The sequence below is a fragment of the Hoplias malabaricus genome, chromosome 16 (genome assembly GCF_029633855.1).
Source record: "Hoplias malabaricus isolate fHopMal1 chromosome 16, fHopMal1.hap1, whole genome shotgun sequence".
Classification (NCBI taxonomy): Eukaryota; Metazoa; Chordata; class Actinopteri; order Characiformes; family Erythrinidae; genus Hoplias; species Hoplias malabaricus.
The window spans coordinates 4,840,693-4,861,131 of record NC_089815.1 but is presented as its reverse complement, the minus strand read 5'-3'; the positions used below and the strand labels follow the sequence as shown (position 1 = coordinate 4,861,131).

The 20,439-nt window shown below is 43.7% G+C and overlaps 1 protein-coding gene across 5 annotated transcripts in view; it reads right to left on the bottom strand.

Moving 5' to 3' along the window:
* Window positions 1-20,439, bottom strand: part of LOC136671549 (A-kinase anchor protein 13) — a 77,262-nt gene that overhangs the window by 15,141 nt on the left and 41,682 nt on the right. For 3 of the 5 annotated variants that reach the window (XM_066647269.1, XM_066647270.1, XM_066647272.1), the window contains 14 exons: window positions 18,069-18,184; window positions 15,193-15,503; window positions 14,558-14,605; window positions 13,035-13,100; window positions 11,604-11,772; window positions 11,407-11,509; window positions 9,036-9,078; window positions 8,618-8,729; window positions 5,795-5,957; window positions 2,117-2,178; window positions 1,926-1,992; window positions 1,681-1,825; window positions 441-547; window positions 49-195 (listed from right to left, as the gene is read on the bottom strand). In XM_066647269.1, coding sequence (XP_066503366.1) covers window positions 49-195; window positions 441-547; window positions 1,681-1,825; window positions 1,926-1,992; window positions 2,117-2,178; window positions 5,795-5,957; window positions 8,618-8,729; window positions 9,036-9,078; window positions 11,407-11,509; window positions 11,604-11,772; window positions 13,035-13,100; window positions 14,558-14,605; window positions 15,193-15,503; window positions 18,069-18,184 — 1,659 coding nt within the window. The remainder of the gene's footprint in view (window positions 1-48; window positions 196-440; window positions 548-1,680; window positions 1,826-1,925; window positions 1,993-2,116; window positions 2,179-5,794; window positions 5,958-8,617; window positions 8,730-9,035; window positions 9,079-11,406; window positions 11,510-11,603; window positions 11,773-13,034; window positions 13,101-14,557; window positions 14,606-15,192; window positions 15,504-18,068; window positions 18,185-20,439) is intronic. The other 2 variants (XM_066647271.1, XM_066647273.1) reach the window with 2 other exon arrangements.

Here is a 20,439-nt window from a genome sequence, read left to right as displayed (position 1 = left end):
TAACAGCTTTTTCATTTATTTTCCTTTTTTAAAAACAAATGACCTTACCATAAATGACATCTTGCCTCTTGATGGCGTCTTTCTTCAGCTGCTTCAAGTATTTCTTATCCATGGTGAAGCTCCAGGAGTCGGCCTCGAGCTCTTTAGCATCAGCCTCAAACTCTCCCATCAGCTGCCCGTCGATCATCTCTGTTCCTAGAACAACGACAACAGAAAAGGGTGTGTGGAACAAAGTGTATTTGCCATAGTGAATAAGAAACAAGCAGCAAATGTCACAAGGAGCTCGCAGCCTGCTCTCCTCAATCGCTTGGTCAAACAGATTTTCGGGCATCAGCTCGTTTGAAGTCTGCACCTGCTGTCCAGCTGTTGGGAAGATAAGAGGAAGCAACAGGAAACAAAACAGATCTCGTGGCTGTTTGAGAGGAAATGAGACTGCTCACCTTCATCTATCAGAGACTCCGTGGACTCGTTGACCTTGTTGGCCTTGTGCAAAGAGTCGGTGGACTGGGACAGATATCTCCGGCCTTTTATGGACATTTCATCAAATCTGGAGGAAGATGGGGAGAGAGAGTTATGCTAATGAGCACGCAGTTAGCTGTTAATGGATACGGTACCAGTACCATTACGATCTTTATTAGAGAGACAGCAGATGGACGATATACTACACTGCTGTTATTTTAGAATAAATACATATTAAAAACATGTATCTTTAAGATTAGCAACTTTACAGGAGAAGGGATCATTTTCGCACATTTCTATTGGTCAATTCTTCATGAATTAAATTTTTACACAGTGTTCAAATGATACAGGAAACATGTTTTTAATTGGACAGCATTCTTAACGCATTGTATGATCAAACATTGTGTTTTCAACAAAAATGTACACTGGAACCTCTACTAACGAACTTTCCAAGATACGAACCGGGCATTTTTTGCCTCCACCAACGAATCACGACTCTACAAACGAACCCAAGCCTTCTCCGAGCCGGCGGCTGGAAATGGCCACTGACCCCAATAGACGAGTCTCCCAGCGCCCAGACTTCAGTGAGCTTTTAAGATTAGCAAATTGTAGCTTTAGCAATTTAGCATTAGTGTAAATAGCAGACATCGAAATTCGTGCTAAGTTAAGCCGTATCTACGCTTCGTCTCCCCACATTCACCGCCTACTCTCCGTTATTCCACCCACCCCCCACCTCCCGTCATACAGCCAGTGCCTGTGTTACTCCTCCAGCCAGTCGTGACGTCTTCAAGGTAGCGATGTGTAACCACTTACAACTTTATTTATTTATTTTTTATTACCGTTACCACTGTATTTCTCTTTTATTTTTAGTAACGCTACATGTATTTTTTTACTAATTTGAGAGTGTTGTAAACATATATCAGTGCAAAAAGGGTGACTCTCGGGGTGGGGGCTGGAACGCATTAATTGCTTTTCCATTATTTTAAATGGGGAAAACTGACTCGAGAAACGAACTTTTCCACTTACGAACCGGGTCACGGAACGGATCAAGTTCGTAGGTAGAGGTTCCACTGTATATGATTTACTAAATATTTAGCTTCCATACTGCAACATTTTGTAGCATCAGTACGTAAAAAGTTCTATATAAATTGCTCTACAATTAAATATTATATTACATTATAAAGCATTATAGTTTCAAATAGTAGAAGATTATAAGCTCACGCTGCGATGTTGCTGATGGACATGCTTTTGGACAGGTTACTACTGTTGAAAGGCATGATGCTTGTGTGTCTTCGGGGGGCGATCACTAAAGAGTGGTCATCTGGAGATAAGATGGCCGACCAGGGTCTTTCTCGCGGTGCCGAAGCTAGACGAGAAAGCAAACATTCGCTAAATGCGATGCACAATCGGACCGAACTGTGCGTGATGCCACAAAAAGAAGAAAAAAAAAACACAAGCTCACATACATTTTGCTCTCAAAGTGACTCCCCCCACGGTGGTCGACTCTGGTATGACACACTGCTGTTTCTGAGACTGGAAAAGAACACACACAGAAAGCAATTTCACACAAAAATGTTGCTTAAAGCGTTTTGTTGGCCTTTAATTAAGGAATCTGTTTAGAGGGAGTGCATTTACAGAGAACAAGAACAAACTCTACCTTTCCCTTGGTACAGGCAGGGAGGCTGTCTCTGCAGCTCTTGTGCACACAGATACTGCAACCTAAAACGAGAGCAATACGTTATACCGCCAAATATTCATGGACAGATACACTTTAAAGCCATTTATTTTAACAAGCATTCCTTATAATCCACAAGTGGTTTGGTCTTTTAAGCGCTGGGCTGAGGTCTGTTCCAGCATCTATAGACCATATTCCACCAGAGAGAATAGCCAAAGAGATTCATTCTCTCTCTCTCTCTCTCTCTCTCTCTCTCTCTCTCTCTCTCTCTCTCTCTCTCTCTCTCTCAGAAGACCTAACAGGAGCCGTTTGCTTAAATCATAGTCCTTGGCTTCCTATTCTGGCTCAAAGTCAAAGTGGTAAAGACAGTGCCAGCCAGGAAACTCCACCAAGCACACAAATAAAAGCCTGACTGCAGCTCCTGCAAAACAGAGGCAGTTGGGAATCAGAGCGAAACAGCTGTAACATCAGCTACTTTTCACAGACAAAACATCTGTTATTGCAAGTTTAATAAGAACAGTCTTATGCCAAAGTCAGAGACCATCTGTCATTTATTAAAATTCATGTCAAATAGTTATTAATTTTCAGAATATTTTGGAGGCGCTTCGGTGTAATCTGATGCTTTAGCAGGACGTTTAAAGCAAAAGAAATTATTAAAAATTATGAACACTGGAGCCCAAAAAAGTGATGCTGGATGAGCCCACAATCACTCACCAACACATGTACGAACAGTTTTCATATTCCATTCATTCATTATCTGTAACCCTCATCCAGTTCAGGGTCGTGGTGGGTCCAGAGCCTACCTGGAATCATTGGGCGCAAGGCGGGAATACACCCTGGAGGGGGCGCCAGTCCTTCACAGGGTAACACACACACACACACACACATTCACACCCATGGACACTTTTGAGTCGCCAATCCACCTACCAACGTGTGTTTTTGGACTGTGGGAGGAAACCGGAGCACCCAGAGGAAACCCAGGCAGACACAGAAAGAACACACCACACTCCTCACAGACAGTCACCCGAAGGAAACCCACGCAGACACAGAGAGAACACACCACACTCCTCACAGAAAGTCACCCGGAGGAAACCCACGCAGACACAGGGAGAACACACCACACTCCTCACAGACAGTCACCCGGAGGAAACCCACGTAGACACAGGGAGAACACACCACACTCCTCACAGACAGTCACCTGGAGGAAACCCACGCGGACACAGGGAGAACACACCACACTCCTCACAGACAGTCACCCGGAGGAAACCCACGCAGACACAGGGAGAACACACCACACTCCTCACAGACAGTCACCCGGAGTGGGAATCCAACCCACAACCTCCAGGCATGAATACTACAGGGTCTGTAAGTGATATTCCACTGATTCCAGCTTTAAAAGATTCTGTAACCCATGAATTTTAGCTTGAATGGCCCTGAAAGTTGCAGTGAATCAGGAAGGCATTTATATAGCACTATTATATATATATATATATCATCACCATCATCATCATCACAGTGATTCATGTTTTAAGATCAGGAACAACATGTTAAGACCAGCAATGATTTACCGGTTTAATCCATTGTAGTAGACACTACAAAAGAAGAAGAAAAAAAAACCCTAAATGAAGCACAGTTCATTCTGACTGCTCCATGAGGAAGTCAGGTGGGAGGTTACCAGAAATGCTTCCACTGTTAAGCAACGAAAGAGCTTGTGAAACGATGATATGTTAGTTGCTGTATAATAACAGAGTCATATTCAATGATCATATCATGAAACTTCTGTGTGGAAACTATTAAAATGAATGGAGTCATTTAAAATCTTGATTAAACGTCTAGCTCAGCCACAAGGAACAATCATCATGACACAAACTCTATGAATTTTGCACAAGAATCCATTGACCAAAGTAGTGACAATATACTGGAGACTGTAGGCAAACGTGTCTTTCTAAAGCCAATATTGTCTGAGCCACTGGTAATTAAAGTGGGGGCCTGTGCATGAGCCTGAATAATACACATTTTAACCCCACTTTAATCACCCCAAACACAATAGGCTACATCAATGTTGTTTCTAGTGCAGGGAAATTTAAAGTATATGTGTTCTCAGTGTTAGCAGAGCTGTGTTCTGGCTCTGGTCCATTGCCTTGTGTTTGTCTGAAAGATGAACTGATTGTCCCTTGTGCTTTTCCTGTTTAAAATAGAGAAACTGGAGTCCTAGCACTCACCACATTCTGAGATTTCTACAGTTCTCCATACGCACTTTAATAGGGCCCAGTGATTCTTAATTACTAGCCTACGCTACCTGTGCTATACAGTTGTACTCTTACACACATCTTATAGGACACTGGGACAAATTCCTTTCTAATGAAAATGGAATTACAATAGAATACAAATACATTATTCATTCGTTTATTCATTATCTGTAAGCGCTTATCCAGTTCAGGGTCGCGGTGGATCCAGAGCCTACCCGGAATCACTGGGGGCAAGGCAGGAACACACCCTGGAGGGGGTGCCAGTCCTTCACAGGATGACACATACACACACTCACACCTACGGACACTTTTGAGTTGCCAGGAAAACGGAGCACCCAGAGGAAACCCACGCGGACACAGGGAGAACACACCACACTCCTCACAGACAGTCACCCGGAGGAAACCCACGCAGACACAGGGAGAACACACCACACTCCTCACAGACAGTCACCCGGAGGAAACCCACGCAGACACAGGGAGAACACACCACACTCCTCACAGACAGTCACCCGGAGGAAACCCACGCAGACACAGGGAGAACACACCACACTCCTCACAGACAGTCACCCGGAGGAAACCCACGCAGACACAGGGAGAACACACCACACTCCTCACAGACAGTCACCCGGAGGAAACCCACGCAGACACAGGGAGAACACACCACACTCCTCACAGACAGTCACCCGGAGGAAACCCACGCAGACACAGGGAGAACACACCACACTCCTCACAGACAGTCACCCGGAGGAAACCCACGCAGACACAGGGAGAACATTTATATTTATGGCATTATTATATTACATGTTATTCCCCAAATTTTTCCAAAGATTATTTCCAAGTTCAGGAAATAAATGCAATTGTGCGCTAGCATTTGCAGAAAACAAAACTCCCAATTGTCTTTTCTCCAGATAGAGGATGTGTTGACGTATTTTCACTTTCACATCAAATCTGACCAAGGATATTCCAACAGTTGCTACAACTCTGCATGAATTTTTCACTTTTAAAAAATACACTTGCAGCATGTCTTTCTTTGTTTATGTACGGCACATACAAGCCCTCTGTGGACTAAACAGACCGAATAGAGCCCTTAAACATTTTGGACCATTTCTCGTAATAAATGCACCATAAAGCCTCAAAACCCAAGGATTTCCATTTCCCACTGAAGAGGTGGCTCACAGAGTCCCTTCTGAAGTCAGGAAACCATTCTTATGTAACAGTGTTTGCTGTTTAAAGAGTCACTCTTCAAGAAAATTCAAGCATCTACACTTTTCTAAAGAAAAACTAAGCAACCAACAACCCTTTCGATGCATAATCACAGGGCTGAAGATGCCACGACGCAACTCCCACTGCATTTTAACACCTTTGGACTGAAACCCAATGCTCAGAAGGATGTGGTGCAGCAGTGACTTACTTGTGCAGCTGACGGCATCTTTAATGTTCAGGGCTTTGTTGCAGTGCTGACACAGAGCTGACTGGATGGAGATGACAGAGCTGAACAGATGCCCGTTCACTGCCTTCTTCTCTTTGTCCTTGGCTTCTTTGTCTTTTTCCCGGTTTTTCTCTTTGTCTTTTTCCTGTGAGAGGTGCAGGGAGTACAGGGAGGGAAAGGGACAATGCAATTAGCTGCAGTTTGTTAGCTACATTTTTATCATTGCATGACTCTCACAGATTGTCACAGAGAGCTTATGATCAATCTAAAGCAATACACTATATGTTGTGACATCACAACCATGACTCTCTGGTAGTCTATCACACACTGTCTAATAACTCCAACTTAAATCATATTATTAACTGATTACGGATTTTAAAACGTGGCACTAATGTCACGATACGTTCCACTCATTTTGTAAATGTCTCTAAATATATTATGACATCTTTGCCATATATGGATATGAGCGCAGTCACACCATTGTGGAAGCCCTATTTTTTGAGGTGATTTATTTAATATTGTTATTAAAATATAACACCATGGTCAGTGTGGGTATATTCAAAGGGAAAGCATTTTGCACTTTGCTACATATAAATATATGGCTTTAAAACTGTCCCCACTGTCTAGTTCCTCTATTGGCAACTTCCTGTTGCAGCACAGTGCAAAAGAAAAGGGTAACAGAAAGACCAAGCTAGTACAAACAGACCACTGAATAAATGCCCACACACAATCACATCTTTTCTCAAATTAACATGACACCAACGTCAACCAGGTGTTACCTGGACACTCCCCCATTTCAAAGAGAGTAACCCCTTCGAGCCCTGAATACACTGAAGAGTACGTGCTCTAACAGCCACAACGCCACACAGTCCATTTAAAGAAGTGAAAACACACAGATATCGTGCTAGCGTTCGCTCCGATAACGACACTAAAACCTCGCCGAATGCTTCAGTGTGAAAGATGGCTTACCGCTTCTTCCTTAAAGCCAGGGACCCTAAGGTAGCGTCCATGCTCAAAGAACTTTCTATAACTTAACATAACGGTTCCGAGCTGGAGCCTCCAAAGGCTCACTCCCACTGAGAGCAGACACACAATCGCGCTTCACAGAGCTTTCAGGGGAAGTGATGAGCTAAGCACATGAGGTGCTGTTCCTCCTTTCTGTCTCGGTGACAAAGCAGAGCTTGAGCAATTTAGGACCAGACTCATCATCAAGAAAGTGGAGGTGGGCGATGTGAAGTGAAGCTCAATTCTCACAAGACTTTAAAGGTCTTCAGGCAATAACTGTATGACATCATCCTGGGTTCATTTTAATCACAAGATAAATATAGAAATATTAACTGTTTCGTTTGCCTTTTGTAGCATAACCGTGTTTTACCCTGCGTTCTTAAAATGGAGGCTCTGCTTCAATTTATTAAACTCATCCATCTTCAGGTGTGCTCACTGCTGCATGCACAGCTTTTATAATCTCTATAAGGAGGCAATTCCAAAAGAAACACTATGGACACCCCCGTTCCAGCATTAGGATGTGGAGAAGTGAAACTGAGGGTCCGGGAGCGATGAAGCATCATCCAACACCAAATACTCTCCAAAACAAGCACTTCAAGTGTTGGCTCTTTCTTTGAAATAGTGCAGAACTCATGGTTCATTGTGTCTTTTCTTCCTGTCTGACTTCCTTCAGAGCGCAGAGCACATACCAAGTGTGTTTTAACACTTAAACCAGAACATCTTCATTTGTTTCCCACAGTTAAGCCACTGACGTCAGCCCCAACACTTCGCACAGCTCTTACTGTGAAATGATACAACGCGTTTCAGCTGAAGACACAAACGCTCAGCTTAGGAGAATCTGGCCCTATTAATAAAGGAGCTTGAAGAAGTTCTAGTGTGTGTGTTACCACTCCTTCACAGAGCAACACACACACACACACATTCATTCACACCTACGGACACTTTTGAGTCGCCAATCCACCTACCAACGTGTTTTTTTGGACTGTGGGAGGAAACCGGAGCACCCGGAGGAAACCCACGCAGACACAGGGAGAACACACCACACTCCTCACAGACAGTCACCCGGAGGAAACCCACACAGACACAGAGAGAACACACCACACTCCTCACAGACAGTCACCCGGAGGAAACCCACACAGACACAGGGAGAACACACCACACTCCTCACAGACAGTCACCCGGAGCGGGAATCGAACCCACAACCTCCAGGTCCCTGGAGCTGTGTGACTGCGCCACTACCTGCTGCACTACCGTGCCGCCCAATTAGCATTATGAGAAGATATATATATATACACTGTACATACAAACACACACGATCAACCACATAATTAAAACCACTGACCAGTATCTAATTACAGTAGCACCTGTCAAGAATATATGGAATTTAATCAGGCAGCAAGTGCACAGTCAGTTCTACTGAGGGTCTGAGCCACCAGGAAGGAAGCAGGGCCAAACTGTGATGGTCACAATGTTTTGGTCAGAGCATCGACAAAACAACAGGCGTTTTGGGGTTTTTCTGGTATGTGGTGGTTAGCACAAACCACAATTGGTGCAAGGAAGGCTAATCTGTCTACTGCAAACCCACAGAACAGCTAAACAGTGTTCTTCTTTCTGTCAGAGCCAGTATAGACTGTTTCAGTAGTTTGTACTAGAGTAGCTATTACACAGTGTGTGTTAGGACCGAGATTATCAAACACCCGTCAGTTGTTTTAATCACCTGGCTGATAAATGGTTTGATACCTACCTTTAAAAATATACCTTTAAAGTGAGAAACATCACTGAGCACTGAGATGGACTTACCCTGGTTTTCTTGTACATTTTACTCTTCAGGTAACTAAAGGTGCGGCTCATTTTGGTCCCACTTTTTCCTTCAAAATCGCCTCTTAAAGGGCCAGGCTCTTCTTCTGTGATACTGAACAAAGAACAGGACACAGACTATCATTTACAAACATATTTCCATGAATATACCTTACAGTAGAAATGCTCTATACAGGTTAATGCTAAAACACAAGCACTGCATTCATTAATCAGGTTAATGCAAGTATATTTTAAATTAATTCCTATATAACAAGACTTACATATATTGTCCTTTTCTTAAAGTCATAACCTGGCTTTTGAAATTACACTGAACTTACTCTGTATCTCACCCTGCCCCCCCGGGGTACTTATAAGGAAGGAAGTTGTCGTAAGTGTACAGACAACAGCACAGTGGTCTCACCTGTATCCCAGGGAACTGGAAGTGCTAGAATATGACCTCATACCTAGAAACACATAATGAGACAATAATAAATTGCTGTTTTCATTAGATTTGAACTGATGCTTTTAGCCAAATCGTGATGTAAACTTGTCTTTTAAAAGAAGCATTTCATTCAAAATGAGGCTAATAATGAATAAACGTCACCGCATTCATAATATCGACTTTTTAACTACCCATTGTCATCAGTCACACATTTCTGAGTGAAGTTGGCCTGTTTCTTGTAACGCTGAACGGATGTTAATTTTGCTTTATAGTATCATAGTGAAAGAGGAAACAGATCTTTCACATCTTTAAAAAAAACAACAAAAGAAAGCCTTTATTCTTGGCGTCATGGGAAGTCGAGAAAATGGTAACTCCAAATATGCAAACCGCAGAAAATCTATCCGTTTTACAGTCGACAACCGACAGAGAGTAATTCAGGGGCTTTGGGATAAATGCTTCCAAAAGAAGACAAAGTAGAGAAAGTTGGCAAGGGTGTGTTGGTAGCAACTCAGCCATGGAGATGGAAAAATATTGTAAACATTTCAGTGAGCGCCGATCTCCGACCCAGGAGAAGGCATGGGGACTGAAATGGGCAAAAATAACATTGTTTGGTACAAAAATAGCCATTTTAAGGCTGCTTTGAGTTCTTATGGTGTGGTTCCCACCACTCAGATGTAATAGATTTCTTGTTCTGTCTCGGTATTATTCTGGACTCCAATATTCTGACTGATCTCGACTAATGCTACAGTGCTAAAGGAAACTGGGGTGTTCTAGTTTCTACAAGAACTGTCGCTGTGCTAATGTTGTACTACTCAAACTTACTTATGGAGTCCTCATCATCGCTCGATGAGGAGCTGACAGAGAAATTGTTTTTAGATTTTTGGAGCATTGGAGAGATGTTGAAGGCAAAAGAGATCCGTCTCTTTCGCCGTATTCTTCCTACTGCTGACAAATGGCAGCCAAGGGCACAAAAGAGATCAGAGCAGCAGCTTATTAATCCACATCCTATGCCGCCCTCTTATGTTTGTGAGGGAGGGGATTGAGATAGAGCAAAGACACTAAGCCAAAAAAAAAAAGCAAATATATAACTCCTTTTTCAAAAACCTATCTATAGCAATAACAGTCAATTCTTTATTGTGTAATCTACTGTAGGACTGGCATAAATATTAAAATGTACAGTGGAACCTCTACCTACGAACTTGATCCGTTCCGTGACCCGGTTCGTAAGTGGAAAGTTCGTTTCTCGAGTCAATTTTCCCCATTTAAAATAATGGAAAAGCAATTAATGCGTTCCAGCCCCCGCTCTGAAAGTTACCCTTTTTGCACTGATATATGTTTACAACACTCTCAAATTAGTAAAAATACATGTAGCGTTACTAAAAATAAAAGAGAAATACAGCTTTAAGTGGTTACACATCGCTACCTTGAAGACGTGACGACTGGCTGGAGGAGTAACACAGGCACTGACTGTATGACGGGAGGTGGGGGGTGGGTGGAATAACGCGTAGATACGGTTTAACTTAGCACAAATTTCAATGTCTGCTATTTACACTAATGCTAAATTGCTAAAGCTACAATGTGCTAATCTTAAAAGCTCACTCCAGTCTGGGCGCTGTGAGACTCGCCTATTGGGGTCAGTGGCCATTTCCAGCCGCGGGCTCGGAGGAGGCTCGGGTTCGTTTCTAGAGTCGTGGTTCATTGGTGGAGGCAAAAAATATTCAAATGCCCGGTTCGTATCTTGGAAAGTTCGTTAGTATAGGCGTTCGTTAGTAGAGGTTCCACTGTAAATGATTAAGTATCAATAAATAATTGTGATCAAGGTGATCAATCCATTGATGATAATGACCATGATTAACTGCCCTGCTTTTAGCTCCTGGTACTCCAACTGAACTGACACGGTTCACAGCTCAAGCTCAAATAAACAAACATTACTCACTGCTGCCCCCTAAAGGTCTTGCAGAGACATTTTGTTGTTTTCGTAAGACAATTTTGCTTCCTTTAATAACATATCTTTACATCAAACCGAGGACCGAGGAGGATGGGTGTTAGGATAGGATAAGTGCTTACAGTATGTTATTTACGTACAGTATGTACGTATGTTCTGACTTACACCGAAAAATCGGTTTATGACGCAACGTAGAAACGGATTAACGTCGTAAGTCAAGGACCCCCTGTATGTGTTTCACATATATTACACGTTACACAGCATCTTACTGCTGATATGTATGAATGCTTAAATGTTGGGGTCAGTACGGTTTATTGGATGTTGGAATTAGCATCTGTGGTTATCTCTAACACACAAAGATACAACTAAATGAGAACATCTTGGGGTGAAAAAGACTGCTCTTACCATCTATGTCCCTCTGGCTGATGGACAGCATAGATACGGACTGTCGGAGAGGAAGGGTCATGGATGGACCGCTGCGTCTCAAGGGACGATATTTCTTAGATTTCTAGAAACAGCAAAACGGAGTATATTCAATCTGACATCTGCACAGAGAACACTCACATACTCATCTAGACTACAAACCACAGCCCCTGAGTTACCTGAGTATCCAGACTGCTGTGTTCTCCGAGGTCGGAGAGGGACACCTGCGAGCCCCTGTCTTCACCCTGCTGCCGCCGGACACCCCCCTGGCTCTGAGAGGGTCCACCCCCCTGCGGCTGCCAAGCTTTCCCATCATCCCGCTCTGCTGCCAGGCCCTCCAGACTGTAACTGTGGAAAGTATAGAGAGTAAACTGCTGTTAAACCCTAAATTCCCAGACAAATAACAATCATACAAGAATTTAAACAGACGGTCTCCATGTCGACCAAATATAGTCAATCAGCCAAAACATGTCATTTTTAGTTATGAGTTAGGGCCACGAGTCTGATGCTAACAAGCGAGTACAGAACGCTTATAGCCACTTGCCAGCATCATCCAAAATCTGCTGCAGTGAGAAGACGACAAACTGACACAATTCAGACTTCAAGGTGCTGCTGGAGATGATTCTGTCTTTGAAAAATACACTTTTCTTTCCATTTCTAAAGATATTGGTTTGTCCTAAATCAGTAGAAACCATATAAAGTCATTTTAAATAATATATCACTCCAAAGCAGTGCACATCAAGTGAGTATTTATGACCTTTAACCTTGTAGCTCCAGTGCTATAACTAAAAATATTGAACATGTCTTAGCTGAATGACATAACGGGGGAAAATATATTTGAGTTTTGCTCAAAACAACTCTTTAACTGAGTCAGGGTAAAGCTGTTAGACAGACGAAGAAGGAGGAAGTGTGTTGTGTTATACTGCTGAACACTATTGCAAAACAGCAGGTTACCAGAGAGGACAGAGTTAATGCTGTAAGCACGGTGCTAGTATAGTTATTAGGCATTGCTGACCATTTCTAGCAAGACAAAGAAACACTATATGCACATCTCTGTTGCCACAATAGATTCCAAACTGAAAATAACCTGAGGCCAAATGACTGACCCTACAGAGAAGCAGCAGGTGACACCCTAAAGGTGCAGTGTAAATAACAAACAAAGCAACTTCCATAACTTCCAATATGTACTTTCCACTAAACAACAAACCCAAAATATACCAAGAAAACATACAGCATCAGTCGTGCAATAAGCCTTTGTTTATTTGACCCAGTTTTGCTTCAAAGCTGTACTTACGTGTTATCTGGACAAGTTACAATGATCATTATATTAGTCATCCTGTTTTAAAGCTCACGGTTTAACTGTGTTTTCTCCTCTGAAGCAGCACTGATCTTGTTAGCTTAAGCTGCGCTAAATCGAAGGAGACCAACTCACTACAAAAGAGAAAAGTCATCTCGTCTCCCACACACACACGCACACACAAAAAAGGTGATGCAAATCTAAATGCAAAAGCTTTGTGCGCAAGTGAAAGGGGTTGGCACTATGCCTGAGGTTGCAGCAAGCTAATGCACTCATGCGCGCACACACACACACACACAAAATAACACAATACCTGAAGAGCTGACTAATCTCATCCAGGTCAGAAGGGTAGAGGTGTGGAGTGGGACACCAGCTAAGACTGAGAGGGCGATAAGGACGAACCAAACCAAACACAGGAACTTTGAGTTACAGGGAGAGGATAGAAACTGAATTTGCACTTTCTGTAACACTATATTTAAAGGGTTGTTGTTGGGGTCCTGTTCTTTGTTCAGAAAACCCAGAGTCAACCCAGTGTTTTTGTTCTCTTTGTATATTGCTTCATTTATTATGATCTGTATCTGTACGTAACTGGAGGTCGGTAAACTGTAAATCACAAATCAATGCATTATCCATTCATTCACTGTCTGTAACCCTGTAAGACCTGTTGAATGCATCACAAGCTCCAAATTTATCAATTTAAAGCACAGAGCACATGCTGAAGTCTTAGTCCGGTATTAAACTATTTTTAGCTCTAAAGTAATAAACACTGTGCTAGAATCAGGAAATTTCCATTTAAAAACAAATATAAACTATATATCATCAATAAGTGTGTGGAACGGTGGTGCAGCAGGTTAGTGTCGCAGTCCTACAGCTCCAGGGACCTGGAGGTTGTGGGTTCGATTCCCGCTCCGGGTGACTGTCTGTGAGGAGTGTGGTGTGTTCTCCCTGTGTCTGCGTGGGTTTCCTCCGGGTGACTGTCTGTGAAGAGTGTGGTGTGTTTTCCCTGTGTCTGCGTGGGTTTCCTCCGGGTAACTGTCTGTGAGGAGTGTGGTGTGTTCTTGCTGTGTCCGCGTGGGTTTCCTCCGGGTGACTGTCTGTGAGAAGTGTAGTGTGTTCTCCCTGTGTCTGCGTGGGTTTCCTCCGGGTGACTGTCTGTGAGGAGTGTAGTGTGTTCTCCCTGTGTCTGCGTGGGTTTCCTCCGGGTGACTGTCTGTGAGGAGCGTGGTGTGTTCTCCCTGTGTCTGCGTGGGTTTCCTCCGCGTGCTCCGGTTTCCTCCCACAGTCCAAAAAACACGTTGGTAAGTGGATTGGCGACTCGAAATTGTCCGTAGGTGTGTGTGTGTGTGTGTGTGTGTCTGTGTTGCCCTGTGAAGGACTGGCGCCCCCTCAGGGTGTATTCCCATGCACCCAATGATTCCAGGTAGGCTGTGGACCCACCGTGACCCTGAACAGGATAAGGGTTACAGATAATGAATGAATGAATGAATCATCAAGTTGCATTACAATATTTACACTATGCAAACTCGTCATTGTACTACAAATATTTTGCTATTATTTATGATCTTCACATACATCCAATTTTAAACTACTTACTTCTTGTGAAGTGAATACACCATTTAGAAAACTGTCTAGTATAAGATTTACTGAAAAAAGAAGAAGACATTAATGAACGTGTTCCTTAAAATATAGTGTTGCCAAAAGTTGTGATGTAAGAGAAAGTGAATAAAAATGAATTAATGGAACATAGGTTTGGAAACAACAATGGAAAAGTATGATGGACACTTTCAGCTGGAGTTACAAAACGATGGAAACAGAAGTCTTTAAAAGAGGTTATACCTTCTCCTGTGACGGACAGTCTTTTGGTCATCAGTAGCCCGTACAAAGCTAGAAATGGACAGATGATGGAGTGGTAAGAATGATGGGAAAGCGTCAAATGACTGAAGAAAATGATGGTATATTAATAAACAGCGATACTGTAATAACTGAGTTTACTTCATGTAAAAGTAAAGAAAGGTGAGGTGAAAACAGGTGTGGAAGATGTGAGAGTGGAATGCATGGCTGGGTTTGGCTGGGTCACCTGTTATTGACCTGTTATTGTTCTGGACGTACACTTTCCATTCAAAGTTTGGGGATTTCCAAAATGTATTCAAGCTACACACTGAAATGTACTCACCTCGCTAACACGGACTGAAAGGCAGTAGGCATTTTAATCCGATGATGTCACTGGTGTGATGCTTACTGGGGCTATTCATAAATATGCAGTGATATGAGAATTGTGACATAATGCCTCTTAGTATGTAAACAGGACTCTGAATCACCTCGTGCACGAGCTCTTGTAAACATCTAATGACACGTATGTAAATCCTGTTACTGAAATTCAAATAAAAGCAGGTGTCTCTAAACTTTTGACAGGCATGCGGACGATGTTCTTTACTCAGTGTTTGCTGCACCCTCTGCTAAAGTGCGCTCACCTGCGCTGGTTCATGTCTGTTTCTCCTGCCTGGTTCTTGCCCGGCCCCCAGCTGTGACGACGAAAAGGAGACAGAGATCGGACGGTGGAACGGAAGAGAGAGGAGCGCAGGGGAACCTCCGTGAGTCGGTCCTTCGCTTCCTCTTCTGCCTCTCTTCCTGTGACTCCTCCGGTACCTCCTCCACCACGCCGCACCTCCTCCGAGCTCTCGGCCGAGGAGCTGGGGCGGCCCAGGCTGGTGGTGTCGTCTGTGGAGGAGCAGGAGACAGACGCTTCGCTGGTGCTGTCTCCAGGGCCTAGGGCCTCCTCTGCCTGAAAGAGCCCAGAGAAGCCTTCGCATTACGGAGCAGAAAATGCAACAATCTGGTTTACTCCTACGGCTGTGTTCATATTACAGAGCTGAAGAGACGCAAATCTGATTCTCTCCCAAGGCTATGTTTATTTACAGTGTTGAAAAGATAGAAATCTGACATTTTCCAATGGCTACATTCACGTTACAGAGCTGAAGAGAGACAAAGCAGGATGTGTTTACATTACAAAGCTAAAGAGACATAAAATATTAAAAATACTCCATCCTCAAGGCTGTGTTTCCATTAAACAAAAATGGCATAAACCCACATTTTTTACCTCAGATTAGATATACACTACAGGGTTAAATTTGTGTGTGGTTTTTTTTGTTTTTATTTTTAGTGTCGCAGTCACACAGCTCCAGGGACCTGGAGGTTGTGGGTTCAATTCCCACTCCGGGTGACTGTGAGGAGTGTGGTGTGTTCTCCCTCTGTCTGCGTGGGTTTCCTCCGGGTGACTGTCTGTGAGGAGTGTGGTGTGTTCTCCCTGTGTCTGCGTGGGTTTCCTCCGGGTGACTGTCTGTGAGGAGTGTGGTGTGTTCTCCCTGTGTCTGCGTGGGTTTCCTCCGGGTGACTGTCTGTGAGGAGTGTGGTGTGTTCTCCCTGTGTCTGCGTGGGTTTCTTCCGGGTGACTGTCTGTGAGGAGTGTGGTGTGTTCTCCCTCTGTCTGCGTGGGTTTCCTCCGGGTGACTGTCTGTGAGGAGTGTGGTGTGTTCTCCCTGTGTCTGCGTGGGTTTCCTCCGGGTGACTGTCTGTGAGGAGTGTGGTGTGTTCTCCCTGTGTCTGCGTGGGTTTCTTCCGGGTGACTGTCTGTGAGGAGTGTGGTGTGTTCTCCCTGTGTCTGCGTGGGTTTCGTCCGGGGGCTCCGGTTTCCTCCCACAGTCCAAAAACACACATTGGTAGGTGGATTGGCGACTCAAAAAGTGTCTGTAGGTGTGAGTGTGTGAATGAACGTGTGTGTTGCCCTGTGAAGGACTGGCGCCCCCTCCAGGGTGTATTCCCGCCTTGCGCCCAATGATTCCAGGTAGGCTCTGGACCCACCGCGACCCTGAACAGCATAAGGGTTACAGATAATGGATGGATGGATTATTTATTTTCAGTGCTCACTCACATATTCACTCAATCACCGATCTAGGTGCTATTTCCCCACATACTCACTAACAGTAAATGACTCCTCCACAAGGGGATGCTATTTTACCTCACATCAATAAAACTCTTGTCTTTTCTTTGTTTGCTGAATCAGATCAGTTCTTCAAGTACCATATATTTATTCTCTAAGACTAAAGCCTTATCATTAAGTTGTATAAGTTAACCTCTGGTGAATAATCTAATTTATGAACTTATTCCCGTAAGCTGCGTGTAGTCAGTCAGCTACGACGTGAATTGAGGCTTGTGTTTGAAGTTGGCTTCTTTAGTTTTACATCAGGTAACAATTCAGCAAGGGGAATCACTGGGTAAAAACTTCTGACTTTTGTGGTCTCACTAGGGACCTATGGTGAAAAGCTAGCAAACCCACACAAACATACCCACACACACACACACACACACACACACAGAGTCAGAAGCTGAAACCACAGTCCCAGCTTGCCTATGCACCTGGATACACATACAGAGCATATTCACACAGGACACACCCACACACACACACACACACACACACACAGAGGCACATATATAAATATATAAAAATGACTGAAAAAATCCCAAGATGTTGGGTGTGAGGCTTGGACCGTCCATTGTGCTGTGTGGAGGTAGCGTGAGAGAGGAGGCGGAGAAGGCTCTGTGCCTCTAATACACACATAGAAGGTTTTGTTGGGGCTCTGGGGGATGAAAGCTTTCCATTCATGTGCCCCAGAAATGACTTCCAGCGAATGTGTGTGTGTCTCTCATTGTGTTTGCGTGTGTTTGTCTGTGTATGTGTGTGCGTGTGCGCAGCAGAGGAAGCTGAAGAGTGGGGCACGTGTGAGAGAGTGTGTAGGCGAACTGGAGGCTTCAGAAAGTATAAGGAAAATTATAAGCATCGTGGTCACATGACCTTAAATGGAGAAAGGCTTGTAAGCTAAATTTCCTAGAAACAAATAGTTCACGAAAGTTAAAACAGGAGCAGGCAGAATGAGCTAATGCGTTACTGAAGAGCAGCATTCAATTATTTCGATGCCGTTTGTCTAGAGTTAGACTCTCTGTGGTGCGGTGAATTCAGAACTGTGAGGCAGCAGAATTCTTCTGGTTCTGACCGGAGTGCTGCAAATTCTTTATACTGTTTCCATAATATCAGAGAAACGACCACGCGGCGAGCACAGCCATGCGGTTTGTTGGAATATAGATAAGATGTAAGATAACAAACATCCAAACCAACAAACATTTGTGCAGACATATCCCTACAAATGATTTCATCTTAGCAGTGTTTTACAAAAACACAAGTCTGTTGACATAAGCTTTGTTAGTGTCTGTACAGTTGGACACCGCTCATGTTGTGGTGGATTAGATTCTGAAGTAAGGGTTTAAGAGTGTAGCTGCAATGGGGCCCCACCTTCCTGAAGACGTTGTCCTCTCCCGTGTCTGTGCTGATAAAGCCATCCGTGTCACTGCCGGAGTCTCGCAGGGTGGTGCTGCCAGTGCTGTGCCGAGCTTGTGAGCGTGGACTCTCTGCAACACACACGGTCACACACACACACACATGCTCAGACATCTTTCACTTCTCTTTCTCATGCTACCTCAGAATAGACAAAGACAACTCCCCAGCTTTAGAAGGTGCTGCTAAAACGCCTTATACAAGGCTTTGTATCATACTGCTTCTGTTGATCAAAACCTCTGCCTGTAGAACAGCACCTCACATGACGGCATGTGAATCCTCAAGGGATGTCAGTTTCAAGTTGGACACACGCTACTCAGAAACAGGATGACGCATCATGCAGTGTGACATGTGAGATGAAGAAACTTAAAAAAAAAAACCTCTGATAAGTTCCATCATTTGCATCTGCTCTCAGTGTTTCTCCAGTTCAAATTCTAATCAACCCAGAGACTTCCGTTCACTAACAACGACAACATCTAAACTTTCATATCAGCACATAAACGTCCCTACGCTGCTACTGTAAGTGGTGGCTGTCAGTTTCACAGCCCTAATAAAGTCATGGTGCAAGTTGGAGAACTCTCATAGCTATTATTTAAATATTCATGTGTCATAATCAGAAAATAACGTCTCAGACAAAACAAAGACAAAAAAACACTTACACAGACGTCCTAAAAATAACATCCCATTCATTTTGGAACTTTGTTTGTCAGTTTTTAAAGACATCTGCAGATGGCCATGTTTAGAAGTTGCCTGCCTTAAACGAGGACCGCCATGTTGAATCCCCTCCTCTCCACAAATAAGGCTTCATAGCTGTTCACATGATGAAATAACCGAAGGCCGGTCTCTCGCTTAGTTATTTACTGAACAGTACGTCATAACGAATGGCGGAGGAACAGAGTATATCGGTTTAACTGCAGAGTACGAGAAAAGGGTTTTAACTCATTCGGTGGTGTAAGCACACGAGTGTCTGGTAGCACAGTGTGAGCTTTGTCAGCTGTCTCTCACACACACCACCACCACCACAGGTGCCCTGACTGCTTGAGAAAAAGGGGAGGGGCCATGCTGAGTCCACTACAGCTGTCCTCTGTCCACATGTGCTTTCTGCTGAGGAACACAGTCATTCAGTAATAGCTTGCTGTTCTACGCTGGTCTGTGCTTTTCCGTTAAATCGGGATTCACGTCAAAACGTGTGCTTCTACATGAACACGGTTACTGACAAAAACCATGTGACCAATCGGCAATCGCAGTTCGCAGAGTAGATCTACTGGAACTAAGCACCATGAGGCACAGTAACCCAACCCCGAGTATAACCCAGACATCCGTGTTTATTTAGAATAACTAAATGCTAGTTATCGATGTTAATTCAATGCTAGTTTTAATGCTACTTGGTCCTAAGACGAGGGTTTATATCATCGAGACAAGACGCTGGAAGGAGAGAGCCCTATAAATAAACATCTGCTCTGATTCACCACAGACTTCACCCACCCAAGCAAACAAATAAGTCGTTCTGAACAGTTACGCTTGCCACTGAAATCCTATTTGGATAATAGGATTTTAAAATCAGGAGTGAAAAGATCCTTATGACTTCACAGGTATCTGTTTCAAAAGCCAAACTGGTTACCACTCACCGCTCAAACATAAAGATTCTGTAAACGAATCTGCGAAGAAGAGACCCTGTTTACCGCCAACGCATGTGCATCTAAAGCCGAGCAGTTATCTATAGCACTTCCTGTCGTGCATCCTGTCATGTCGACCTCAAAACATCAAAGCCGAAGCCAGGCCTACGTACAGCTGGAGCAGACGAGGAGGCTCCGCAACGCTCCAGCACAATGACATCATTCTCCTCTATGGCAGACCTTGGCTGAAGATGCCTGCCTTTGCCATTCAGTAGCCTCTGATCTGACTCACCCTGCAGTCTTTTTACTGACTGCATGACTTGGTAATAAGTGAGGCCTGTTCCGTTTCAGCTACACCACAATACACTGACCTATTCATTAATAAATGGGTAGCAATGGCGTTTGCTTGGAAACTGGCCCTTTCACCGGCCTTGATGTGAAATCCCAGCAGTCGAAGCTGACAGACAGTTTACTGATCTGAAGCCGGACAATCCAGAAGCAGAATTGCGGGTTCCCGCTACTTACAGGCATCTAAGTCATACTATTCTTCGCTCACATCCAGCATTCTTTAAAACCTCTTATTATGACCGTTGCTTAAGAGGATTTACTCATTCTGTCATTCTGTAACCAACTGAACAAGCAGCAATAAAGAAGAAAGAAAGAACAGTAAAAAGAAGTGCATGTAAATCCTAGTCATTCCTATAGTTCAGAAC